This window comes from Lethenteron reissneri, chromosome 10, assembly GCF_015708825.2.
Source record: "Lethenteron reissneri isolate LAM-NWPU_2019-01 chromosome 10, ASM1570882v1, whole genome shotgun sequence".
In the NCBI taxonomy this organism is placed as follows: domain Eukaryota; kingdom Metazoa; phylum Chordata; class Hyperoartia; order Petromyzontiformes; family Petromyzontidae; genus Lethenteron; species Lethenteron reissneri.
This window is the reverse complement of record NC_083788.1, coordinates 286,897-314,886: the sequence shown is the minus strand read 5'-3', so window position 1 is coordinate 314,886 and position 27,990 is coordinate 286,897. Positions and strand designations below refer to the sequence as shown.

At 50.1% G+C, this 27,990-nt stretch overlaps 1 protein-coding gene across 2 annotated transcripts; it reads left to right on the top strand.

The window, feature by feature from the left end:
• The first annotated feature begins 91 nt into the window (after positions 1-91).
• Positions 92-22,617, top strand: LOC133340780 (recombining binding protein suppressor of hairless-like). Of its 2 annotated transcripts, none has more exons than XM_061549167.1 (12): positions 92-285; positions 496-685; positions 2,934-3,038; positions 5,006-5,070; positions 7,703-7,821; positions 8,771-8,945; positions 9,692-9,829; positions 10,167-10,279; positions 10,851-10,991; positions 11,559-11,747; positions 16,799-16,902; positions 19,114-22,617. In XM_061549167.1, the coding sequence occupies exons 1-12, from the start codon at positions 201-203 to the stop codon at positions 19,529-19,531; spliced, it is 1,842 nt and encodes a 613-aa protein (XP_061405151.1). In that variant the 5' UTR covers positions 92-200; the 3' UTR covers positions 19,532-22,617. The 2 variants fall into 2 exon arrangements, with proteins under 2 accessions (XP_061405151.1, XP_061405152.1); XM_061549168.1 differs by having other exon boundaries at positions 18,986-19,507.
• The last annotated feature ends 5,373 nt before the right edge of the window (positions 22,618-27,990 follow it).

Sequence of the window (27,990 nt, the reverse complement as noted above, 5' to 3'; positions counted from 1 at the left end):
ACGCGCATCTGGAGACTCAGCTGATAACGAGGGGAGGTCATAAACGAGAGGGGGGGGGGCAAAAACAAACAACGAGAGAGTGGAGGGGAGAGAGCGCGTAGAGTAGGCAAGAGATTGGGGAAGACTTACGGAGAGAGACGAGGATATTGTAAGAGGGGAAGGAGAGATACAAAGGCGGTCGAGAGCGAGACGTGTCGACCATGGCCCGAGAGCTCAGCTTCATGGAGGAGCTGCTGCTGCTGCCCCGCGAGGACGAGGAAATGGAGGCCCCCCATTTCTCGACGAGTACGCGGCACCCAGGACACGGCTAGCCGTGGGCACATGGACGTGGGTACACGTGTGTACACGGAGATGTGTACACCTGGAGACGCGTGGGCACATGGACATGGGTACTCGTGGGTACACGGACGTGGACACAGGGTAGGCGGGACGATGCCACCCGTGCCATCCTCCCCACCTGCCTATCTGCGTTGCCTCTTTTTTTGTTGCCAACAGCGGACGAGGAGACAGATCCGTCCGCGGCGGGGTCTTTGCTCCCCTTGGGTCCCCCGCTGGCGGGACCCCCACTCACCCCCACCATGGCTCGGTACGAGATGCTGCAGGCCGAACCCGAGTTCGCCTGCATGGAGGAGCCGGCCTCTTCCTGCGTGCACGCTGCACTGCCCGCGCTCACCTGGGGCAACAGGTCGGTGGGTGCGTGGGCAGAGGTTGATGGCCAAAGGTGACTGATGACGGTCAGGGTGATATGCTCGGTGATGGTGTTGGGTAGTGATGGGAGGTAATGTTCGATGATGTTGGTGGGTAATGCTAGGTGATGTTGATGGGTGACGTTCGGTGATGTTGGGTGATGTTAGGTGGTGTTCGGTTATCTGGTTTTGTGATGTTGGGTGATCCATCATGGAGGTTTTTGGGTTAGATCGCGTAAATATATGTGTCGTTAAAACCCACCACCACCCGACACAACCAACGAGTAAAGCGTTGTCACGTAACAGAACGTGACCAGTTCGTCACTAGTACAGCACACCGGTGTGTTGGAGAGCCAAGCCACAACATTTCCAATCTGAGTACGACGTTTCGCCAGTAATTACAACTAGCTTCATCAGGCGACAGCCAGATTTGTGGAGAAGTCTTTTCGTTCCTTATATAGAGGCGTATATGTGGTGACCACCCTTCTGTGCTCTTGCGCCTACAAAGGGCAGCATACTTCAATATGGATTACCGTTGGTACGGCTATTTTAATACACACAATAGACAGGAAGGACACGTTCAAAGGGCTCGCATAATGCACAATGTGTAGCGTCGGATCGCGTATGCAGAAGTAGCGTCGGATCGCATATGCACATACCGCCTGTATCCACTTACCTGCCGTTCGCCGTATACACTTACCTGCAGTTGCAGCAGGAGGTCGGTAGGGTGTACTAGCGAGTACAAAGGGGATAGAGAGGGAGCCGGACCCAAGAGAGGCGGGGTTCCCCCCCCCCTACCCCAGGTGGGGGGCTGGGAGGGGGCCTTCTAGGATCTTCTGGAAGGTTCCAGAAAGGGGGTGGTACCAGGGGCGGAGGGTCCCCTGGAGGTGTATAAAAGGGGCACCCCGGGCACGAAGACTGAAGAGCAGCGAGACTCGGACCCTGGGACCTCGATCCTGCTGCCCTTGTAAGGGCCGGGTCGAGCTGGGACCAGTGGACGGGACCCGTACCTTGGCTGGGTCGGGTCAGATAGCATCCCCTAGGCCACTGATAGCCGGAGGGCTAAGAGCCAGGTTACCCAGTGTGAGGTCACGTTATCCCGGAGGCTGTACCTCGCTCGATAGTGGACGTTCAGGGGAGCCTAATTACTGGCGAAACGTACTCAGATTGTAAATGTTGTGGCTTGGCTCTCCAACACACCGGTGTGCTGTACCAGTGACGAATTGGCATGTTCTGCTTACTTGACAAACCTTACTAGTTGGCTCGTAAGGGTTTAACGAAAAATGTATATATTTACGCGATCTAACCCAAAAAAACTATATTATATATTAAATTGGTCGCGAAGAGTATGCAAGCCTATGTGTTAAAATGTTGGGTGATGTTAGCTGGTGTTCGGTGATGTTAGTCCATGTTGTGTGATATGTGGTGTTAGGTGATGTTGGGTGATGTTAGCTGGTGTTCGGTGATGTTAGTTCATGTTGGGTGATGTGTGATGTTAGGTGATGTTGGGTGATGTTAGCTGGTGATCGGTGACGTTAGTTCATGTTGGGTGATATGTGATGTTAGGTGATGTTGGGTGATGTTAGCTGGTGTTCGGTGACGTTTGCTCATGTTGGGTGATGTGTGATGTAGGGTGATGTTAACTGGTGTTTCGGTGATGTTAGTTCATGTTGGGTGATGTGTGATGTTAGGTGATGTTGGGTGATGTTAGATGGAGTTGCGTGATGTTAGGTGTGTGTTTGGTGACGTTCTTGTGTGGTGTTGGGTGATGTTAGTTAATGTTGGGTGATGTTTAGTGATACTGGGTTACGTGTGATGTGGTGGTAATGATGATGTTGGTTAAGATGATCGCAATGATGATGGTAATGATGATGGTGGTAATGATGATGGTGGCGGCGGCAATGGTGCTGTGGTGTACATGGTGGAAATGGTGGTGCAATAGGGAGCGGTGGTACAGCGGTTAGCGTGCTGCGCTACGCAAGAGACCCGGCAACCCGAGTTCCATCCCAGCTCACGGCCAACATCACCGACGATTATCTGAACCGGTCCTGGTCCTCCTCCCGTAGGTCGACTCGGACTCAACTTCGAGTGTTAAACATCGCCACTGGGGAGACGAGGCGGCCGGGCGTGGTGCTGCCCGCCAGCCCCCGTCGTGTGCCACAGGGTACTTGCTGCTCGTTCACAGCACTTGACCACGAGAGTGTGTCGAAGGCTACACGGGGGATCTTTGTCTGTCTTTGGGTGCAGTGGGTTGTGTGACGGGGCCTCGCCGTGGCCCGGCGCTCTGGGGTGGTGCTCGGTTCTCATCCTGCACGCGCGCGTCGCTCAGAAGTCGTACGGGAGCGAGAAGCGGTGAGTCGCCCCACCAACCGCAGCGCCACCCATCACTACCGTAAATACACTGATAACGCGTCATGAGCACGACCACACTCCCACACATCACTACTTGTGGCTAAGTTACCCAGCAGTGCGTCTCGCCTCTCACCGCGTCTCGGAAGCTCAGATGGGGTGGAACCTGGACCATGCCGAGTCAGGTGCGGCCACCGTGCAGTGTAAGACAGACTGGTTGTTGAAGGCGGCAGGGGACAGTTGCAGCAGCAACAAAAACCCAATGTTGTACTGTACTATGTGGCAACGTATCTATGCTCCGATCTCCATTAGTCCTGGAAGAATCCAAGCTAACAATTAAACTTGTTTATTTTATTTTACCAGCTAACACCCAGCTCCTGGCCATCACAGATGATAGATAGCTCAACATCATCATGTGCAAACGTATAGCAGCAGCCCAAATACTCTAAACGCGTGATGTGGATTGTAAATGTGGAGGGGAAAACCCGGAGGACTCGGAGAAAAATCCACGCGACCACGGAGAGAGAGACACGCAAACTCGAAATATCCATAATTTAGGTTTTTGGGGGGTTAGATCGCGTAAATATAAATGTGTCGTTAAACCGCTGCCACCCGACACAGCCAATTTAATTAAGGTTTGTCACGTTAACAAAATATGGCCGATTCGTTACTAGTACAGCACTACACCAGTGTGTGTTGGAGAGTAAACCCACTAAAACATGACGTTTTGCCGATAATTCCAACAACAACCATCATCATCATCAGGCGGACAGCCACAGAGAGTTGCGGATACATCCTCCTCCTGTGCCGTTCTTAAATAAAGGTGTCTACAGCAGGCGTTGTCAGGCTCGGGAGGTTCCTCATCCAGCAGTGGATCAACGAAAGGTGCGGTGCGTGTACAACTGAGCTCTGGTGCAGGGTCTGTCTCTGGGCTGGCCTGCTGATGAGCAACCACACCTCTCTCTCTCTCTCTCCGGGTCCTCCGTTTTTCCCTACACATTTAAAAACCTACGACTAGACCAGTGGTTCTTACCCTTTTACTGCAGCCTTGCAGCCCTTTGGTTCTCAGTCGTTAACATAAATGTACAATGTTAATAACTACACAGGGTTTGATGAAACAACGCAAGTTGTAACATCGTCAATATCAGTATCAACATCGTCATCAATATCATTGGCATCATTAACGTGCCCATGCTTAATTTGTGTTTTCGATGATTTACCATCTAAAATAATCTGCCACGTCTCGCTACACCCTCTCCCCCCGCCCGCCCCCCCCCCCCCCCCCCCAGAGAGGGCATTCCGCAGCACCCCAATGGGGTGCCCTGGGGTGGCGTGCACCCCAGGGTAAGAAGAACCACCGCTCTAGATTATTTTCATTATTTAGCTACTATAAATGCCCAAATGATAGGCCACTTTGTGGAGCAGCTATCATTTGTGATGCCCAGGTCGCTTCTGAAAAATAAGTTAATGCCTTAAATAAGTTACAAAACAAGTTAATAAGTGGGCTTTGTCTGGTAGGATGGTTTAGTTTTACGTGTATGTATTTGCGTGATCTGTTTACCCTTGTACTGTTTGTTGTTGTAACGTTCTTACCCCGTACCCCTACTGGGGACATTTGTGAAAACGAGCTTCATAGCTCATCGGATTCTTCCAGTGTCAATAAATATTCTGATTCTGTCTAGATTATGTAGATTATTTTGCTACTATACATTTCCACATGATGATGATGATCATAAGCGACTTGGTTGGGCTCTCATTTTTGATAGCCAGGGTCACTTCTGAAAAAATAGCAACATAGCTCAGTGGGCCCTTACCTGGTAAAATAAAAAATAGTTTAGTATATATTTTTTTATCGATTTGTTTACAATGCCTATATTTCGTGTCTGTGTAGTATTTGTCGTTTTAACGTTCCGACCACCCGTGCCCCCTACTGGACATCTGTAAAAAGTACGCATTGTGCGAGCGAGCAGGTTCTTCTGCCCACCACCCTGTGTCTACCTGCACGGGCCTGGCTGGAGGAGACACCAGGGGCCCGGTGAGGCCTGGGCTGCACGCGGCTCACTGGGGGCCAAAATCACCGCTTGGGAGGCTTCGCTTTTAATGGGAGCCTCTCAACCCCAGGGGGCTGAGCCCTGGAAAATAACAGCGTTTGGTTGTGATGCGGACAGTGGGCGGGGCTACACGAGCAGTGAACAGCTCCTGGTGTTGTGGGCGGTGCTACATTGGCAGTGGGCGGGACTACGTGCGTAGTGGGCGGGGTTACCCGTGCAGTAGACCGGGTTGCCCGTGCAGTAGGCAGAACTATCTGAGCAGTGGGTGGGGTTACAGGAGCAGTGGCCGGGGCTGTGTAATAGGGGGAGGGGCGTGGCAGCTCACTTCCGTGTGTCCCGGTTGAGCCTCGCAGACTTTAGAACTGTGGGACCGTGTGTGTATGTGTGTATATATCAGTGTGTGTGTCCTTGTGTGTGTGTCGATGTGTGTATGTGAGATGGAATCTGCCTCAGTGGCCCGTGATCACAAATCGCTCTTTAATTCCATAAAAATAGTAACTTGCAGCGCAACACCTATTACCATCATTAGGGGAAAGAATGGTTATCCAATCTCCGACCCCCAGAAACAGGTTTGCAGATTTGCCGAGCATTTTTGTGAGGTCCTGGGGAGGGGAAATCCCTCAGCATGGAAAATATGGGGCAAAGTGGGGATGACTTTGCCGAGGCTGCGGTGCCTCAAATATTGGAGGAAAAAGTCACTCCCTGTGAATGGCTGGCTGAGGTACCATCTGTTGAGGAATTACTGAAGACGATCCAGAGTCTGAGACCAGGAAAGGCACTGAGCAGAGATGATCTCCAAAGCGAAATGCTGAGGGAGGGTGGCGTTTGTACATATCCTGCCCTACATGACATAACATTCTGGACCACTAGACGGGTTCCACAGGATTGGAAGGATGCCCTGGAGGTCCCCCTCTTTAAGAAGGAGGACCGCACAGACTGTAACGACTACAGGGGCATCTCACTCCTCAGTGTGCCGGGAAAGGTCCTGGCAAGGATTAATCTTGACTTAAAGCTTTCATGACTGCAGGAAATCATATGTGCTTTCGGAGTCCTTGACCCTCTGCTCACGATCATTAAGGACCTTCATGATGGTAAGCGGGCCCGGGTAAAACTACATGTCCGGGAGTCGGAACCATTCCCTGTACACCTTGGTGTGCGACAGGGGTCCCACATTATTTAACATCTATTTTGACTACGTAGTTCGTGAATCCTTCAATTGCTGCACCGGAGGAATTTCCATCTAGTACAGATACAATGGGAGACTCATCGATGCCCGGGTGCGGTCAAGGGATGGCTCCCTATTGGTCAAGCATGTTACGTATGTCGATGATCTGGTAACTAAGAGGTGGGGCCTTACCATCAGTCCCATCAAAACTAAGCGCCTGCCTGGGTATTTTGTACCATTGGACACTCCACCCCCACAACTCCCAATTGGTGATGGGTCAGTTGTGGAGAGAGTGGAGAGCTTCCCATACCTGGGCAGTGTGCTCATGAGTGGCTCCGGTTTGACAGCCAGAGGTCTCACTCCGAATCAGTCGAGCGGCATTATCTTTTCATCGGTTGCGTAATGCTGTATGGAAGCTACCTGGTCTGTCACTCCACATGAAGCTTCAGGTCTTCTCGGCCACAGTCATGCCCTCCCTTCTTTATGCTTGCGAAACGCGGCGCCCCTAATGGAACATCTTCATCGGTTAGAAACATTTAGGCTGGCCTGCCTACGATCCGTCCTGGGTTTAACCAGGCTGGATTGTGTGAGGAGCTCACAAATCCTTGAAAGATCTGGACAAAGTCCCATCAAGCATGCCCAGCCACCGAATGGCTAAACAGCTTTTGTTCGGCCGGATCAAGGGGGTTAAACGGATACGGCACGGGTTAGAGAAGAGATGACGTGATGTGGTACAGGAGGACGTGGAGCTGAGTGGACTTGCCGATGACTGGGACCGGCGGTGTCAAAATCGGCATCTGCGGAGGAGGCTCGTGAAGGACGCTACTGGGCAGTTGGAGGCAGTCGCCCTCCAACAACAACGGAGGGCGGAGGAGCGACGCTCACAACAACGAGCTGAGCGCCGGGTGGCTAAATCACAGCAAGTTGGCACAGTAGGGGGCACTGGTGGTGCATCGGCCAGTCATCTCAGTCAGTCGACCCATGGCACCTGCGTCTGCCCCATGACCTACTGCCAGCAGGCGTTCGACACTTCACGTGGCCTCAACGTGCACATAGCCTGGCACAGGTACCGTGGTGACGTTACCGTCACTTAGTGGCGAATGGTGGCTGTATTGGTATTGTTCTGTGTTTGTCCGTGTGTGTGTAGTGTGTTTGGGGGGCGCTAGTGTCGCGGTTAAAGCCCGGCAACCCGAGTTCGATTCTCGCTCACGGCCACCAACACCAGTGACGATTATCTGAACCTTCCTCCTGTAGGTCGACTCAGCCTCAAATGAGTACCTGGTGCGGCGCGTAAAAACATCGCCACTGGGAAGACAAAGGCGGCTGGGCTTGGTGCTGGCCACCCACCCCCTCGTGTGCCGTGCCGGCCTCATAGAAGCTGCTGCTCGCTACTAACAGCACTTGCCCCAGCAGTCTGTTAAGGCTACGCCTTTGTGTGTTGTGCCCCCCAGATGGGGGGCCCGTGGCTGTGGTGGCCTGCATGGGGATCCTGCAGGAGGGGGCGGCAGCTGCGGGGCCGCGATGCGAGGAGGCGCAGAGAATACCGCTGCAGCAGCAGCACGCGGGGATGGTACGACAACATCGTCATCAGCATCGTCATTGGCATCATCGAGATCGTCGTCATCGTAAACATCGTCATCTGCATTGTCATCATCAACATCATCATCAGCATCGTCGTCATCAACATCGCCATCATCGTCATCAACATCGACATCATCATCGACATCGTCAGCAACAACATCGTTATCGACATCGTCATCATCAATATTGTCATCAACAACGTCGTCATTAACATCGGCAACATCGGCATCGTCGTCATCAACAACGTCGTCACCAACATCGTCATCGGCATCGTCGTCATCAACATTGGCACCGTCGTCATCATACGCATCGTCATCACATCGTAAATATCATCAGCATCATCGTCATCAATATCATCAACATCGTCGTCATCAGGATTGTCGTCATCAACATCGTCATCAGCATAATCAACATCGTCAATATTAGCATCATCAGCATCAAAATCAATATCATCAGCATCCTCAACATAATTATCAAGATTGTCAGCTTCATCAAAATCATCATCACCACCATCGCTATTATACGCATCACCACTATCATCAAAATCAACATCACGACCATCATCACCATCGTTATCACTGTCGTTAAAATCATCATAGCATCATCACTATCATCATCAGCATCATCATCAGCTACCACTCCTTACCCACACACAAACACCCGTATTAAGGCATGCACATGAGTGGTGGCGCAGTGGTTAGCGCATAGCGTGTCTTCCTATCTGTCTGTCAATCTGTGTCTCTCTGTATCTGTCTATCTGTGTCTATCTCTGTCTCTCTGTGTATCTGTATCTCTCTGTGTCTCTCCTCTCTATTTGTGTCTCTCTGTATCTATCTGTATATTTGTATCTATCTAGATCTCTCTCTGTGCATCTCTCTGTCTCTCCTCTCTCTTTGTCTCTCTCTCCCTTCTCCCCGTTTGTCTCTCCACCACCGCAGAGTTTCGGCTGTGCCAAGACCCTGTTCGTGTCGGACCAGGACAAGAGGAAGCACTTCCGTCTGGAGCTCACACTGGGGTTGGTGGACGGGCAGGAGATCGGTTCCTTCCTCAGCCGAACCATCAAAGTTATCTCCAAGCCATCGAAGAAGAAGCAATCGATCAAGAACGCTGAGCGTGCGTGGCTCTGTCTGTGTGTGTGCCCTCCTGGGTCGACTCAGCCTCAAATGTGTACCTGCGTGTGGTGTGTCAACATCGCCACTGGGGCTGTGTATGGTTTGTTGGCGATGTTGATGATGATGTTGGTTGTTTGTGATGTTGGTTGATGTTGTTTATCCTGTTATTGATGATGTTTTTGTTAATGATGTTTGTTGATGATGTTGGTTATTTGTTGATGATGTTTGTTGATGCTTTGTCGTTGGTTGATGTTTGTTGTTGATGTTGGTTGTTTGTTGATGATGTTGGTTGTTTGTTGTTGATGTTGGTTGTTTGTTGGTGTTGTTTGTTAATGATGTTTGTTGATGCTTTGTCATTTGTTGATGTTTGTTGATGATGTTTGTTGTTGATGTTTGTTGATGATGTTGGTTGTTTGTTGGTGATGTTTGTTGATGATGTTTGTTGTTGATGATGATTGTTGTTGATGTTGTTTGTTGTTGATGTTGTTTGTTAATGATGTTTGTTGATGTTGGTTGTTTTTTGATGTTGTTTGTTGATGATGTTTGTTGATGCTTTGTCATTTGTTAATGTTTGTTGTTGATGTTGTTTGTTGATGATGATGTTGGTTGTTTGTTGTTGATGTTTGTTGATGATGTTGGTTGTTTGTTGGTGATGTTTGTTGATGATGTCGATTATTTGTTGATGATGTTTGTTGTTGATGTTGGTTGTTTGTTGATGTTGTTTTGTTGTTGGTGGTGGTGCCCCAGTCTGTATCCCGTCGGGATCACGCGTGGCACTGTTCAACCGCCTGCGCTCGCAGACTGTGAGCACGCGCTACCTGCACACACAGGGGGGCGGCTTCGTCGCCAGCGGGCAGCAGTGGGGCGCCTTCACCCTGCACCTGGGTGAGGGCACGGGGCACCCACAGGGGGTGCTGGACTGGTGGTGGTGATGGTGGTGGGCTGGTGGTGATGGTGGTGGTGATGTTGGTGGTGATGGTCCCGTGGTGGTGATGGTGGTGATGATGATGGTGGTGGACTGGTGGTGATGGTCCCATAGTGGTGATGATGGAGGTGATGATAGTGGTGGTGATGGTGGTAAAGATGGTGTGGATGGTCCCGTGATGATGATGATGATGATGGTCCCATAGTGATGATGATGGTGGTGATGATGATGGTAGTGATGACGGTGGTGATAGTTCCGTGGTCTTTATGATGGTGGTGATGTCGCGTGCGAGAGCAGTGGAGGACTCGAGGCCTATGCAAGGAGGCTTCTCGCTGCGTGATGGCTTCGTACGCTACGGGGCGAGTGTGCGGCTCGTGTGCCCAGAGAGTGGCCTGGCACTGCCCACCATGGTGACTCACCCTCCTCACCACCCTCCTCACCACCCCCCTCACCCCCCTCCTCACCACCCTTCTCACCACCCCCCTCACCACCCTTTTCACCAACCTCACCCCTCTCACTCCCCTCACCACCCTCACCCCCCTCACCACCCTCCTCACCACCCTCACCCCCCTCACCACCCTCATCACCCTCACCATCCTCACCGCCCTCATCACCCTCACCACCCTCATCCTTCTCATCATCATCACCCTCATCGTCAACCTCACCGTGACCCTCATCATCACCACCCTCACCCTAACTCACCTCATCCTTATCATCATCACCCTCACCCTCATCGTCACCCTCACCATGACCCTCATCATCACCACCCTCATAATCCTCATCGTCATCACCCTCGCTCTCATTGTCGCCCTCCTCCTGTCTCCTCATCAGCATCCTCCTCACGTCTCTCCCATCGTTATCAATCTCCTCGTTTCTCTTCCTCATCCTAGATCTCAACGTTGAGAACCCTTGGTCTGTCTTCCTCACCAGGTGCATCTCAACATTTAGAACCCCTTGCACTGCCTTTCCCCCGCCCGCCAGGTGATTCGGAAGGTGGAGAAGCAGAGTGCCCTGCTGGCCGTGGATGAGCCGGTGTCCCAGCTGCACAAGTGCGCGCTACTCGTGAAGGGCAGCGCCAGTGCCTACCTGTGCCTCTCCAACGACCGCATCGTCCTCTACCGGGTGACTCCCCACCCCCCCCTCCCCCCCTCGCCCCCCCTACCCCTCCATTGTCGCTCCCCCCCCCCCCTTCGTCGCCCCCCCCAATCCATAAGTTGCCCCCCCCACCCTTTCATCGTCGCCCCACCAACCCCCTTGGTCGCCGGTCGCCCCCCCCCCCCTGGTCGCCCCCCCCCCCACCCTTCCATCGTTCCCTCCCAATCCCCCGTGAACCCCCTCAGTCACCCCCCCCCCACCCCTCCATGGGCTCCCCACCTCCGTCACCACGAGGATGACCGCCGGAGTACACGTGGTGATGAAGCTCCTTGACGCGACCGTGCAAGGCGCATCGCGGCCCATTTGTGGCCGAGCCTCTCTATCGCATGTAATGAGCGTGGGCGGACATTTACACATGCACTCGTGGGTCTCGCACACTGTCGGATCTTGCGGTAACCCCGGGGCGGTCACGACACATGCCCGAGAATCTCGTACACACGCACACACGTACACGCACAAAAGCACACGTCTCCCCGACGGCCCGTGAAAGAGTACGAGCGGAATGGGGACCTTCGCCTGTGGTGCGCGCCACAGGCCTCTCCGTGCACCCGCGACCCGGCACGGGAGCTGCTGGGCGACGGAGCCTGCTGGACCATCATCGGCACGGAGCGCGTGGAGCACAGCTTCTTGCAGCCCGCTGGGGTGGTGGGGCCGGGGGGGGGCGGCCCCCCACCCCCGCAGCTGGGGCCAGTCACCCCCATCCCGAGCATCACCGGCTTAGAGGTGTGCCCCTACTTACAGAGACACGCAGCCTGTTGGGCAGGCGCTCACTCTGCCCGACGATAATAATTATTATAATCCAATCATTATTGAAGTATCAGTCAGAATAACAATAATTAAAATAACAATAATTAGAATGATAGTGCAATCATTATTGAAGTATCATTCTGAATAACAATAATTATAATTATAATTCAATCGTGACTGCAGCAATTAATATTCTTGGGTCTTTCGGTAAAGCCACATAGATAGGTTAAAAGAAAATAACAAAAAATTACAAAAGACTATGACATTTCGATCGCAACACAAGCGGTCGTCTTCAGGAAAAGGGGGGTTAGCTTCCAAGGCAAACTGTTTATAAGGATTTGAAATGGGCATAGCCCAAATGTCAGCAGCCAATGATAATGTAAGTGGTGGGTAGCCAACCCGACGGTGGTTGGTTTTCCACCAATCAAAGGGCTGCCAGGTGAAAATTAGCATGTTAAAGAAAGATTAACATGTTAATGGGAGATCGCAGAGCCGCATCAAGAGGTCGGCTCATGAAGTGACTGTAAAAGCGCACGTTTGAAATGGGCGTAAAGCAAAACTAACATCGGAACGTGGTAGGATTGGAACATCATAGCCAATTATGACTTAAACTGGGTTCTAGACCACCCAGATTGTATGGCTTACCAAAAATCCACAAAGAAGGGACACCCCTTCATCCTATCGTCTCCCTCCACCATTGACTCACCCACCGACAAACTGGGCCGATTTATGTCTGAGACCTTACAACCATTCACTGGTAAGACCACCTCAGCTGTACTCAACTCAGCTCACTTGGTACCGTTAATTAATGACATCTCACTATCTCCAGGTGATTTGCTCGTTAGTTCCGATGTGGTCTCTTTGTTTACCAAAGTTCCTGTGCCCAACACCATTGCAATCATTGAAGAATTGGTCCAACAAAGACTGAATGCTGATGTACCGGCCCTGGTGAGACACTGCCTCACCAACACTTACTTCACCTGGAATGGAACATTCTACAAACAAGTTGAAGGTACCCCAATGGGTTCTCCCTTATCTCCAGTTGTAGCCAATGGTTTAATGGAAAAATTTCAGACAGATGCCATCCAGGTATCCACTCTACGTCAGTCCTTGTGGAAGAGGTGCGTAGATGACACATTCGTCATATGGCCACATGGCCGACCAGCTCTGAACCAATTTCTAAACCACATCAATTCCATACACCCAGCCATCAAATTCACTATGGAGGTGGAAAAGGATAGCAAGTTACCATTCTTGGATGTTTTAATCGAAACGAGACCAGATGGCTCAATTGAACACTGTCTACAGGAAAGCCACCCATACGGATGCCCACCTAAAACCTGACTACCACCACCATCCATCCCAGAAGAATTCCCTCATCAAAACTCGACACCATAGAGCTCGATGTATTTCCGACCGTTATCACCTAGCCAGTGAACTGGAATACGTACACCAAGCTGTCAAGATGAATGAATATATCAGACTACATAATCCGTAAAGCTATCACCCCAACCGTTAGGAAAGAACCATCTGAGGACCCAGTCAAAACCATCACCTTACCATACATAGCAGGGGTCACCAAAAAGATCTCCAAAATCATGAGCAAACACAAGATTCAGGTTCGATTTAACACAGGACATAAAATTCGTGATCTGATCCCATCTGTGAAGGATGTGATCCCTGACATGCAATACCCCGGTGTCTACAAACTAAGCTGTGTCTGCGGCAATAGTTACATTGGGGAAACTAAGCGACATGTCTCGGACCGTGTTCGTGAACTGATCTGAAACACGGGAGGACCACTACCTCGGCTGTGGCTGATCATTGTTTTAATGTGGTGGGCTCACACGAAATGTATTTCTCTAAGACAAAGGTACTTTGCAAGGCCACTGGCTATCAACAAAGATTCGTTCATGAAGCCATCTATATATATAAACACAGACACAATTTCAACCGAGAAGATGGGTACAAACTGAGCAATCATTGTGTAGTGAGTCTGAGTCGCATACGTTATTCTTCAGAGGCAACACATTTATTGTAACACTTATGTACAAAGGGGTAACTGCCCCTTTACCAGATACAGCCTGGGGTGGTGACCACCCAGCTAACTACACTATACTTAGGAGTTACAGCTACGAAGGTTCGGACCCTCACTCGGGTCCCTGGCAACGTATTGATGCCTCCTCAGATGTAGGACGTAGAGCTTCCAGCTCGTAGAACAAAGTGACCCCGGTCCTTCTCAGGGACCCACCTTATATTCTGGCGGGCTCTGCCCTCGGCCCCGCCCACCTTCTCGAGCGTTCTAGCTTTTGCTCGATACCCCTCGAGAGCTCTCCCTGGACACGTGATCACCCCTAGCCCCCCCACCTGGGGCCTTCTCTGTGGACACTCCAGATCACGTGTCTACGGGGTCAACCAGAGTGCCATGGCCCGGGACAATCCTGTCCCTGGGCTGACACTCTCCCGTTCCCCCTTGTGGGAGCCCCCACCACACGCGATTCGTGGTGCCCGCGCTATCCCAGCTCTCACCAAGCCCCGCTAGGGCTGGTACTACACCCATCTACGGGGTGTACGCGATGATGGTGCATCGCACGCCGTGCTATACTAAAGCTGGCATCACACAGCAACCCACGCGGTGCTGTCCGCGACGTAAGGACATAAAATGCACGCCCCTCCCGGGCCGGCACCATACAGTGCCATCCCCGATGTCACTACAATTGGAAGGACGTTATCAACCAGTTTAAGTCATAATTGGCTATGATCCCATCCTACCACCTTCCGATGTTAGTTGTGCTTTTCACCCATTTCAAACTTGCGCTTTCACAGTCACTTCGCGCGCCGACCCCTTGGTTGCAGCTCTGCGATCTACCATTAACATGCTAATCTCTCTTTAACATGCTAATTTTTACCTGGCAGCCCTTTGATTGGTGGAAAACCAACCACCGTAGGGGTGGCTAGCCACCACTTACATTATCAATGGCTGCTGACATTTGGGCTACGCCCATTTCAAACCCTTATAAACAATTTGCCTTGGAAACTAACCCCCCTTTTTCTGAAGACGACCGCTTGTGTTCCGATCAAAACGTCGTAGTTTTTTGTATTTTTTTGTTATTTTCTTTGAACCTATTTACATGACTTTACCGAAAGACCCAAGAATATGATAATTAACTCATTATTGATGTATCATTCAGAATAGCAATAATTCACTGTGTAACAAAACATTTTTTTTGTTCCTGGGTAGTAAGTGTCATGTCCTAATTGCTTATGTCTCAAAAGTACATAAAATTACCTACAAACTTTTCAATTTTTAATGAGAAAACGTGTGCATTTATGTCTTTCGTTCACGAATTTTTGTTCCTGGGTACTAATTGTTATTTTTTAATGCCTAAAAAGTATAGAAAATGGCGATTATTCCCCACAAACTTTGCTTTTGTCTTTCGTTCACGAAAGACATAGAAGCAAAGTTTGTTCACGAAAGACATAAAAGCAAAGTTTATGGGGAATAATCGCCATTTTCTATACTTTTTAGGCATAAAAAATAACAATTAGTACCCAGGAACAAAAATTGTGTTAAATAGTGATATATAATCAGAATAACAATAATTATAATAATAATCCAATCATTGTTGAAGTATTATTTAGAAAAGCAATAATTAAAATAATAAATTGAAGGATAGTCGATTGATAATTCAATTGAATTCAGAATGATAATTCAATGATTGCATGATTATCAGTCTCATTATATATCGTGAGAATTATGTAATTATAATTATAATGATCATTATTGGTAATGATTGAATTATTATAATTGTTATTATTCAGTATGTTCGGTGGCAGCGCAGTGGTCACAGTCGGTGCAACCTCGTGGCAAGAAAGATGCCTGTGTTCGATTCCTGACTCAGGGCGCCTCTCTCTTTGTGGAGTTTGTACGTTCTGCCCCTCGTTCTAGTGAGTGAACGAGAATGAGTGTGCGTGTGTACTGGGGAGCGGTGGTGAAGCAGCGGTTAACGCTCTGCTGTGCTACGAACCCCGTCGAATTGGAGCTCGATTCCCTCTCACGGCCAACACCGTGAGAGGGAATCGAGGTCGACTCAGCCTCAAATTCGTGCCTGGTGCGGTGTGCAAACATCGCCACTGGGGAGACAAAGGCGTGGTGTTGGCCACCCTCCCCATCGTGTCCTGTACCAGATGTCTTCGGTGCTCGCTAACGGCACTTGCTCCTACAGTTTGTTAAGGTTATGCGGGGGATCTTTGGTGTGGGGTGTGGATGTGTGGGGTGTGGGTGTGTGGGGTATGTGGGTGTATGTGTGGGTGGGTGTGTAAACATTTAGGCTGGCCTGCCTACGATCCATCCTGGATTTAACCAGGCTGGATTGTGTGAGGAGCTCACAAATCCCTGAAAGATCTGGGCAAAGTCCCATCGGTGAGCTCCTCCGGCAGGCAAGGCTGCGTTGGCTGGGTCATGTAGCCCGCATGCCCAGCCACCGCATGCCTAAACAGCTTTTGTTCGGCCGGATCGAGGGGGCTAAACGGGTGCGGCACGGGCTAGAGAAGAGATGGAGTGATGTGGTACAGGAGGACGTGGAGCTGAGTGGACTTGCCGATGACTGGTACCAGCGGTGTCAAGATCGGCCTCTGTGGAGGAGGCTCGTGAAGGACGCTACTGGGCAGTTGGAGGCAGTCGCCCTCCAACAACAACGGAGGGCGGAGGAGCGACGCTCACAACAACGAGCGGATCCCCGGGTGGCTAAAGTACAGCACGTTGGTACAGTAGAGGGCACAGGTGGTGCATCAGCCAGTCATCTCGGTCATCTCGGTTAGTCGACCCGTGGCACCTGGGTCTGCCCCATGACCTCCTGCCAACGGGCATTCGACACTTCACGTGGCCTCAAGGTGCACATGGCCTGGCACAAGCATCGTGGTGACGTCACCGCCACTTAGTGGCGAATGGCGGTTGTTGTGTACGTGTGTGGGTGTGTGGGTGCACCACTTGACATGGGGAGTACGCGGGTGCTGTTGCGTGACAGCTGCATGGTGGGGGTGACGTGGCCACGCTGGAGCTGACCGGGGAGCACCTGGAGCCCGGCCTCAAGGTGTGGTTCGGCGCAGTGGAGGCTGAAACGCTCTACAGGTGAGGGGGCCACGACACTCCGTGGACGCCTTCACAGCAAACAAGAAGGAGCCCTGGGGTCGGTCCCCCGACTCTCGGGCGCCAGTCTGTGTTGGGGAATTGTATGTGCTCTCGTGAGTGAGAGTGTGAGTGAGTGAGAGTGTGTGGAGTCTGTGTGTTCCAGAGAGTGTGAGAGTGAGTGAGAGTGAGTGAGAGTGTGTGAGAGTGTGTGGAGTCTGTGTGTTTAAGTAATGGAGTGTGAGAGTGAATGAGAGTGTGTGAGTGTGTAGAGTATGTGTGTTCTCGTGAGTGAGTGAGAGTGAGTGAGAGTGTGTGGAGTCTGTGTTTCAGTGAGGGATTGTGAGAGTGAATGAGTGTGTGAGTGTGTAGAGTATGTGTGTTCTCGTGAGTGAGAGTGAATGAGAGTGTGTGGAGTCTGTGTTCTGGTGAGTGAGTGAGTGTGAGAGTGAATGAGAGTTTTTGAGTATGTGAATATGTGGAGTCTGTGTGTTCCAGTAAGTGAGTGTGAGAGTAAGAGTGTGTGTGTTAGTGAATGTATGTGAATGTAAGAGTGTGTGAGAGTGAGAGTGTGTGAGAGAGTGAGAGTGTGTGTGAGTGTGTGGAGTGGTAGTGTGATAGTGGGGAGTGGTAGAATGCTGTGCTACGAACCCGGTGACCCGAGTTCGATTCCTACTCACGGCCAATACCAGTGACGGTTATCTGAACCGGTCCTGGGCCTCTAGGTCGATTCAGCCTCAAATGAGTACTGGGCAGACAAAGGGGGCCAGGCGTGACGTTGGCCACCCACCCCGTCGTCAAGCTAACAGCACTTGCCCCAACAGTCTGTGAAGACTATACGGGGGATTTTGTCTTTTTGTCTTTGAGTGTGATAGTTCTGCAATGGGTTTCCTCCGGGTTCTCCGATTTCCTGCCATAGCCAACCCCACCGACACACACACAGTGGGTACAATGTAACTGGTGCAGCTACCAAGCTTTGGAATGCAGTCGCGTAGAGTTCCAGATGCAATCCGCGGACAGCCAACTTCGTGAATACCATGGGAATACCGTAATACCGAAATATAATTAGATTAATGAGGGAATATCGTAATGTAATTATAAAACCGAGGGAATACTATAATCTTGACTTAAAGCTTTCGTGACTGCAGGAATTCAAACTCTTTGGGTCTTTCGGTAAAGTCACGTAGATAGAAAAAGAATAATAAAATCACGACGTTTCGATCGCAACACAAGCAATCGTCTTCAGGTGAAAAAATACAGCAGGCGGACTGCTGAGTCAGGAAGAAATATAGCGAGAGAGCTGCTGCAGCCAAAGGTCATAGAGGTTTGAGATGGGTACAACCCAAGGGTAAGTGGGCGGGGCTAGAGATGGATTTGCAAGTAAATGTAAGATCGCAGAGCTAGGAATACCTCGGCTATTGTGTTGCTAGAGATGAGCATGTCAATCTGTTAATGTAACCCCACGGCTACGGTGCTGAAGAAGCCATTGTATTGCTCGAGATTAGAGATGAGCATGTCAATGTGAGACGCTTCCCGCAGCAGCGGCTGTGTTAATGAGAGACATTCAGCCGATTAAACAACGAGCGCCACCGGCGCATCGAGGAAAAGGGAGCAGCGGCTACGCTAGTGAGACATTTATCCTGTTAATGTAAAGACATTTAACAAGGTAATGTAACTCTGAGAGTCAGAAATAACTGCTAAACATAGGAAGGTAGGATGGAAGCATCACAGCCAGTTATGACTTTATAGTCATAACTGTTAAATGACTTTATAGTCATAACTGTTATGTGGTTATAATATAGTTATCTAATTATAATAATGAGGGAAATCGTAATGTTATTATCCCGTAAACTAATTATAATAATATGGAATACAGTGATGTGATTATAATATCGAGAGTATATCGTAATCTAATTATAATGAGGCAATATCGTTATGCGATTATAAAACTGAGGGAATACCGTATTCTAATTATAATAATGAGGGAATATCGTAATGTGTTTATAATAATGAGGGAATACCGTAATCTAATTACCACAACGTACATTAAAAAAAAAAGGTTACGAATGTTGCCACCTCCCCAAAGGCCGCCGCGGGGCCTCCTGTGCGCGGTCCCCGACGTGTCGGCCCACGGCGGCGAGTGGCGCTGGGCCCTCCAGCCCACGCGGGTCCCCCTCACGCTGGGGCGCCCCGACGGCCTCCTGTACCCAACAGCCTACAGCTTCTGCTACACACCGGAGCCTGCGTGGGCCCTGCCGGCGGCTTCTTCGCTCGACGGCGGCCCTCCGCCCACGGCGGAGCCCGCCCTGAGCCACGCGTCGATGTTGCCACCATCTTTGTCCTCCTCGTTTTCGTCGTTGTTCGCCTCCTCTGGGGGGCTGGGGGTCGTGGAGGCAGCAGCAGCATCAGGAGGAGGAGATACGATCCTGAGCTCCATTCACCAGGAGTTCACGAGATGCGGACTTCATCTGCTCGCTCAGAGCTAGAGATGCAGACTTCGTCTGCTCGCTCATGCGCCGACACATTGGGAAAAAACGTCTCGAACAAATTCATAAAAATCCTGAAGAAAAAAAAATGTGCAAGAAAAATATATTTTTTAAGATGTGAATTTCCCCCGAAGATGAGGCTGTAAACTTTAAAACTGGAACCCCTACACAGCCACCACGGCCACTACGGCTTAACCAAACACAAAGACCCCCTCCCCCCCTGTAGCCTGTAACAGACTCTTGGGGCAAGTGCTGTTAGTGAGCACCCATGGAGGCCGGCATGGCACACGAGGGGGTGGGTGGCCAGCACCACACCCCGCCGCCTTTGTCTCCCCAGTCGCGATATTTACACACCGCACCAGGTACTTTTTCAGAATCAGAATATGTATTTCTATTGGCGGAATCCGATGAGCTACAAAGCTCTTTTTCACAGATGTCCAGTAGGGGCACGGGGTAAAAACAAACAGTACAAAAACACGATAGTAGTGCATTGTACGAGAATGGCAAACAAATCACACAAAAAGAAACAAAGAAAACTAGACCATCCACATCCTACCAGGCAAAACACATTGGGGAATTAATTGAGGCTGAGTCGACCTAGGGGAGGCCCAGGACCGGTTCAGATAATCGTCACTTGTGTTGGCCGCGAGCGGGAATCGAACTCGGGGGTCCGCGGGATCGTAGCGCAGCGCAGCACGAACCGCTACGACGCTACCAGCTCTCTGAACCACAATTCCATTCACAATCACGATGGCAGCGTTACGTGGGGGTCAGGATCTGGATGCCAATGTCGAAGTCTGCTGCTGATGCTATTGACACGACGAGAGAGGGCAGAGAGAGACTTCATGTGTTGTTGAAGTAGGTGATCTAAAACAACAACCGTGTTGTGTCTGTTGCAGAAACTGTGGCTCAAACTCAGGAATGGATCCCGAACGTGATCTTGGTAGCGGTGATCCAGTGTCTTTGGGCCGGAAGCCGTCTCGTGTTTACAGGAGAGGGTACAGCACAGCAAGTGGGAGGTCGTCGCGAGCCCGCGGGTTGTCATCGGGAGTCGATTGGGGTCCGTTGAAGCCGGTACACCAATGATCAGCGAGATAGGACGGAGCAGATCGATGGGGGCTCTTGAGAAGACGAGTAGGAGGCGCGATGACGTCTGCGTCTCGAACAAGGTGCTTACTTAACGACAATCATCAATAGTTATTATCGATAGTTAATCGTCATAATTGATAGTAGACCAATGATGTACGTGGGGCCGTTCGTGCGAACTGCATCCCGGAGTGCTCGGAGGGAGTTTGCAGCGCGCGCAGTTTTCGCACGGCGGTGCAGGGAGCCGTAGGCAGCGGAGTGGAAGGCGGCCAGCCAGAATGGACGCCGCCAAGAATTTGCCCGAGCTCTGTGGTCCTATATTTAGATATTTGGCCAGGAATGTTTTATGCTGGTACGATGTTAAACTTACAATGGGTGGTTTATTTTTTGCAAATCTTTAGATGAGATGTATAACTTTTATTTGTTTCAACCAGTGGTTCTTCACCTGGAGTGCACGCGTCCCCTGGGGGTGCGAGATGCTCTTTCTGGTGGGCGTGTGAGATGTGGCCAAATTTCTTTTTTAGAAGGTAAATCATCGAAAACACAAATTAAGCATCGGACACGTTAAGTAACAGACTTTGTTCCATCAAACCCTATGTGGTTTATGAACATTACATATTTTTTTTCAAAGATTGAGAACCAAAGGAGTCAATAGGCGGCGGTAAAAGGTTGAGATACCGCTGGGTTTAAATCGCATTTGCTGCTTACTCTTAGAGTGAGAAAGGGGAAGATGATACTTGGAGATACTTGGAGAGGCCGCTGACCCCCGTATATTTTTGAACTAGAAGGAAAACCGCGTTGCCGATTAATCACAAAAAAATATGACGATCGGTTTGTATGTGTAACGGCTTAAATACTGCAGGAGACGAGTTGCCGGAGGCAGCACGTATTTATTTATAACACCCTACAGAACAGTCATCTATACAGCCTAGGAACACAGCCTACGGCTACGCGTGCCTGACACCGGCTACGCTTTTAGGTCCTCCGGCTATGTCCTTCCTAGAGGAGGCCATCTGACCCGACCTAGCCAGGGTACGTGTCCCAACCACTGGCTCATCAAACCCGGCCCTGATAAGGACGTCGGGCCGTGAGTACCCAGGGTCTCACCACTGAGCCACACAGAGTCCCGGCCCTGATAAGGGCAGCGGGGCTAGGGGTCCCAGGGTCCTATGTAGCTTGCTCCGTCTTCATTCTTCACTGGCTTCAACGACTCCCGAGCGCTCATGCGCATCGCCTTATATAGCCCTCTGCTCCCCGAGGGGCGGGGCTAGTGCGGACGTCGGTGTAGCCACCCATGTGCGGACCGTGATGTAGACACTGGCTACGCGATGGCTCGCTACATCCCGGTACGTACCACCTCTACACATGTGTAATGACAGGGTGACATCTGTCGGCCTGGAGTGGTAATTGCGGTTATGGGTGCATTACGTAATGCCTTATTATAAGGGGGCGTATCTGGGGTAAAGGTGAAAGGCGGAGTCAGTCTAGAAACTCCGGAAACCGGCTCGAGGGTTCTGGAAGGGGGCGTGGCCAGAGGCCGTGCCGGGGGCAGATATACGGAGGACCGAACCAGAGGTTCGGGGCTGCCCAGCATCATTTCTTCGTTCACCGACCACATGGCTGATCTGCTGCAAGACCCTCTTCGCTGCTGTCGCTACGCTAGTCTGACAGCTGCGTAGATGTATGCCGGCGATGGGGCTGTGAGTATTAGGATCGCCTATGTGTAGCTGTGTTACATAATGTATCTCCCAGTGTGCTCTTCATAAATAAGAAGCCTTCTACTCGGCGTGTCTCGGAAGTCGCTCACTACACATGTATAATATAGGTTTTTCTTTTCTTGGGTTAGATTGCATAAATATAAATGTGTCGTTAAACCCGCGACAACTAGTAACGAATTGGCGTGTTCTGTTTACGTGACAAACCTTACTAATATGACGGCTGTGTCGGTTGGTGGCGGGTTTTAACAATACATTTATATTTACGCGATCTAAACAAACCCCCCCCCCCCCCATATTATGGATGATATTGGTCGCGAAAGCCTCCTAATACGTGTTAAACTGGTTTACATGTTAATTGTCCCTCTGATTTAGAGATAATAAAAATAAATAATTTTCACTGCGTGTGTATTTAAAATGAAATTATTTGATTCGCCCATGGATTTATTAAACTCGTGATCTTATTTATCCGCTGTGTTATGGTCCAGGATCTCGATTCCAATGTTGAGGTACTGCTGTTGCTGCTACCACGACGAGATGACGTCAGCAGAGAGAGATCGTGTCGTGTCGCTGTTCCTCCTCCTCCAATGACAGAGGGCAGATTACCACAATGAGTTTACTCTAAGGATTCTACGTATATATATGAGACTGTGCATCTCTATGGGTTTCTATAGGTCTCTGTGTTTCTTTATGAGTCTCTATAGATCCCTATCATTCTCTATGCGTTGCTGTGTATCTCTATGGGTCTCCATGCATCTATCAGTCGATATAGGTCCCTGTGTGTCTCTATGTGTCTCTACGTGTCTCTACGTGTCTCTATGTTCTTCCCCGAGTCTATGGGTTCTCTGTATGGTCCGTGGTGTGGCAATCCACAAGCCGGGGAGCCTCATCACCTTCGGCGCTACGGACATCAACGATGGCCCTCGCATACTCTGTAGCCGAGCACTGTGCACCAGCATGGATCAGAAGTAGTTTCCACTCAACTTGTTGATATATAACAGAACCATCATCAACATCACCACCATCGTGAACATCACGATCAACAACATCGCGTGCCATCATCGCCACGTGTCACCATCACTAGCCATCACTACTTAACACCGCAACGCGGTGTTGTATCGCTGTAACCCTCAGATCGACCCCAACCACCCTGGCTGCCCGTGCTGTCACCAAATCTCTCCCCCAGCCATCCGCCCGACGCAGCAACCCTGCGGGAAGTCCCCTGCGAATCATCAGGGACAACAGTCGCCCCCTTCCCATCTGCCAGGACCTCAATAACATCCCTCGACATCGCTTGAAGTCACGCAGCAAGCCCCCTTTTTGGACCCCATACACTTAACCTTCAGTGATGCGAGTTCAACTCCACGATGAAGCTTGGGAGAGCTGAACAGAGGTCAACAGAACTCACGAACAGACACCACCTTTCTGTGAAAGATCCAACGCAGATGATTCCCTGCGTTTTTTTTATCTTCCACGACGCTGCTCACAGTCCACCCTAAACCGCATCATCCACTGCACAAACCGTGGCAGCAGCAGTAGATAAACCTGATAATGATGATGCACACATGGGGAATTAAAAACTCTCCGGTAGTAGTGGGTGGCGACTGTGGTCATCCAGATCGAAAGACCGTGCAGCGTGGAACCACGCTAATGCTCCCGATCCACAAATACGAAGGAGACGTCACAGCGATGATGATGATCCACTACTCCGCTACTGCTCCTGACGCGGTTATCTGCTGGCTTGACCACCCGCATGTGAAATTGTAGTCATTTTTGGCTCTGCATCTATATGAACTACAAGAAGACTATAAGGTATCTATGTATCTCTTTGTATATCTATGTGTCTCTATATATATGGATCACTATGGGTCTCTATGTGTCTCTGTGTATCTCTATGAGTTTACTATCTGTGTCCATCGTGTGTGTTGCATGCCCACAATCACAGCACTGTGGCTGTGTCTTGAATGTGTAGTGGCATGGAATTGGTCACTATGGAGCATAGCGCTGGTTGCTGACAGAGAAGGGGATCTACGGTTGTAGCGGCCCTGTCAGCAGGTCACGTGATAAGCCAGAGAGAGGGATGTAGGGCAAAGGTGATAGAGGGGACGTGTGAGGTAAAGCCCGGGAACCTTCTATTAGGTTCTAGAAGGGGGGCGTGGCCGGAAGCGGAGCAAGGCCTCGCTGGGTGGATAAAAGGGGGACCCCGAACAGGTTCGGGGCTGCTGTTTGGAGTGGATCCCGTCGTCTTCGTCACCGTCTTCACCTTCTCGGCGTTGTCAGTCAGGCAGCCCGTTAGCTGTCCTGATGCTACTACCACTGCTGATGATGCTACTACCACTGCTCCTGCTGATGATGCTACTACCACTGCTGATGATGATGCTACTACCACCACTGCTGATGGTGCTACTACCACTGCTGATGATGATGCTACTACCACTGCTGATGATGTTACTACCACTGCTGATGATGATGCTACTACCACTGATGATGATGCTACTACCACTGATGATGATGCTACTACCACTGCTGATGATGATGCTACTACCACTGATGATGATGCTACTACCACTGCTGATGATGTTACTACCACTGATGATGATGCTACTACCACTGATGATGATGCTACTACCACTGCTGATGATGATGCTACTACCACTGCTGATGATGATGCTACTACCACTGCTGATGATGATGCTACTACCACTGCTGATGATGATGCTACTACCACTGCTGATGATGCTACTACCACTGATGATGATGCTACTACCACTGCTGATGATGATTCTACTACCACTGCTGATGATGATGCTACTACCACTGCTGATGATGCTACTACCACTGATGATGATGCTACTACCACTGATGATGATGCTAATACCACTGCTCCTGCTGATGATGCTACCACTGCTGATGATGATGCTACTACCACCACTGCTAATGGTGCTACTACCACTGCTGATGATGATGCTACTACCACCACTGCTGATGGTGCTACTACCACTAATGATGATGCTACTACCACCACTGCTGATGGTGCTACTACCACTGCTGATGATGCTACTACCACTGCTGATGATGATGCTACTACCACTGCTGATAATGCTACTACCACTGCTGATGATAATGATGCTACTACCACTGATAATGCTACTACCACTGCTGATGATGATGCTACTACCACTGATAATGCTACTACCACTGCTGATGATGATGCTACTACCACTGATAATGCTACTACCACTGCTGATGATGATGCTACTACCACTGCTGATGATGCTACTACCACTGCTGCTGATGATGATGCTACTACCACTGCTGATGATGCTACTACCACTGCTGATGATGATGATGCTACTACCACTGCTGATGATGATGCTACTACCACTGATAATGCTACTACCACTGCTGATGATGATGCTACTACCACTGCTGATGATGCTACTACCACTGCTGATGATGATGATGCTACTACCACTGCTGATGATGCTACTACCACTGCTGATGATGATGATGCTACTACCACTGATAATGCTACTACCACTGCTGATGATGATGCTACTACCACTGCTGATGATGCTACTACCACTGCTGATGATGATGATGCTACTACCACTGCTGATGATGCTACTACCACTGCTGATGATGATGATGCTACTACCACTGCTGATGATGCTACTACCACTGCTGCTGATGATGATGCTACTACCACTGATAATGCTACTACCACTGCTGATGATGATGCTACTACCACTGCTGATGATGCTACTACCACTGCTGATGATGATGCTACTACCACTGCTGATGATGCTACTACCACTGCTGATGATGATGATGCTACTACCACTGCTGATGATGCTACTACCACTGCTGATGATGATGATGCTACTACCACTGCTGATGATGCTACTACCACTGCTGATGATGATGATGCTACTACCACTGCTGATGATGATGATGCTACTACCACTGCTGATGATGCTACTACCACTGCTGATGATGCTACTACCACTGCTGATGATGATGATGCTACTACCACTGCTGATGATGCTACTACCACTGCTGATGATGATGCTACTACCACTGCTGATGATGATGATGCTACTACCACTGCTGATGATGCTACTACCACTGCTGATGATGATGCTACTACCACTGCTGATGATGCTACTACCACTGCTGATGATGATGATGCTACTACCACTGCTGATGATGCTACTACCACTGCTGATGATGATGATGCTACCACTGCTGATGATGCTACTACCACTGCTGATGATGATGATGCTACCACTGCTGATGATGCTACTACCACTGCTGATGATGATGATGCTACTACCACTGCTGATGATGATGATGCTACTACAACTGCTGATGATGCTACTACCACTGCTGATGATGATGATGCTACTACCACTGCTGATGATGCTACTACCACTGCTGATGATGATGATGCTACCACTGCTGATGATGCTACTACCACTGCTGATGATGATGATGCTACTACCACTGCTGATGATGCTACTACCACTGCTGATGATGATGATGCTACTACCACTGCTGATGATGATGCTACTACCACTGCTGATGATGCTACTACCACTGCTGATGATGATGCTACTACCACTGCTGATGATGCTACTACCACTGCTGATGATGATGCTACTACCACTGCTGATGATGATGCTACTACCACTGCTGATGATGATGCTACTACCACTGCTGATGATGATGCTACTACCACTGATGATGCTACCCTGATGATGCTACTACCACTGCTGATGATGATTCTACTACCACTGCTGATGATGATGCTACTACCACTGCTGATGATGCTACTACCACTGATGATGATGCTACTACCACTGATGATGATGCTAATACCACTGCTCCTGCTGATGATGCTACCACTGCTGATGATGATGCTACTACCACCACTGCTGATGGTGCTACTACCACTGCTGATGATGATGCTACTACCACTGCTGATGATGCTACTACCACTGCTGATGATGCTACTACCACTGCTGATGATGCTACTACCACTGATGATGATGCTACCACTGCTGATGATGATGCTACTACCACCACTGCTGATGGTGCTACTACCACTGCTGATGATAATGCTACTACCACTGCTGATGATGATGCTACTACCACTGCTGATGATGCTACTACCACTGCTGATGATGCTACTACCACTGCTGATGATGATGCTACTACCACTGCTGATGGTGCTACTACCACTGCTGATAATACGACTGCTGGAGCTGTTGCTCTGTGAAAAACGATTCGGAATCGATTACCGGAACCCCCACCTCCCTCTCCCGGCGAATGAAATCGATATCGCTAATGAACCTCCTTGAGGAATCGCCGGATCGATTCGTACAGTATTCATTATAAACCGCCGGGGATCAACCGCGCATCGTCCGTGGTGGTGGTTGTTGTTGTGGTTGTTGTGGTGGTGGTTGTTGTTGTGGTGGTGGTTGTTGTGGCTGAGAGGGATACGCGGCCATGGCTGGAGAGGCGGCGGCGGCGGCCGGCGCGGCGGCGGCGGGGGAGAGCGCGGAGGAGGCGTCCGTCGTGTGGAGCCCCGAGGTTGAAGTTTGTCTCTTCCACGCCATGCTGGGTCACAAGCCCGTGGGTGAGACGACCACCACCACCACTAACTACCACCACTACTACTACCACCACTACCACCACTATACTACTACTACCACTATACTACCACCACCACTATACTACCACCACCACCACTACTACTGTACTACCACCACCACCACTAACTACCACCACTATACTACTAC

Bases quoted from the DNA above. Each gene is read 5' to 3' on its own strand.
- LOC133340780 (XM_061549167.1), top strand. From the start codon at position 201: ATGGCCCGAGAGCTCAGCTTCATGGAGGAGCTGCTGCTGCTGCCCCGC. The intron at 286-495 runs GTACGCGGCACC...TGTTGCCAACAG, and splicing joins GGCCCCCCATTTCTCGACGA to CGGACGAGGAGACAGATCCG. The intron at 3,039-5,005 runs GTGAGTCGCCCC...GCGAGCGAGCAG, and splicing joins TCGTACGGGAGCGAGAAGCG to GTTCTTCTGCCCACCACCCT.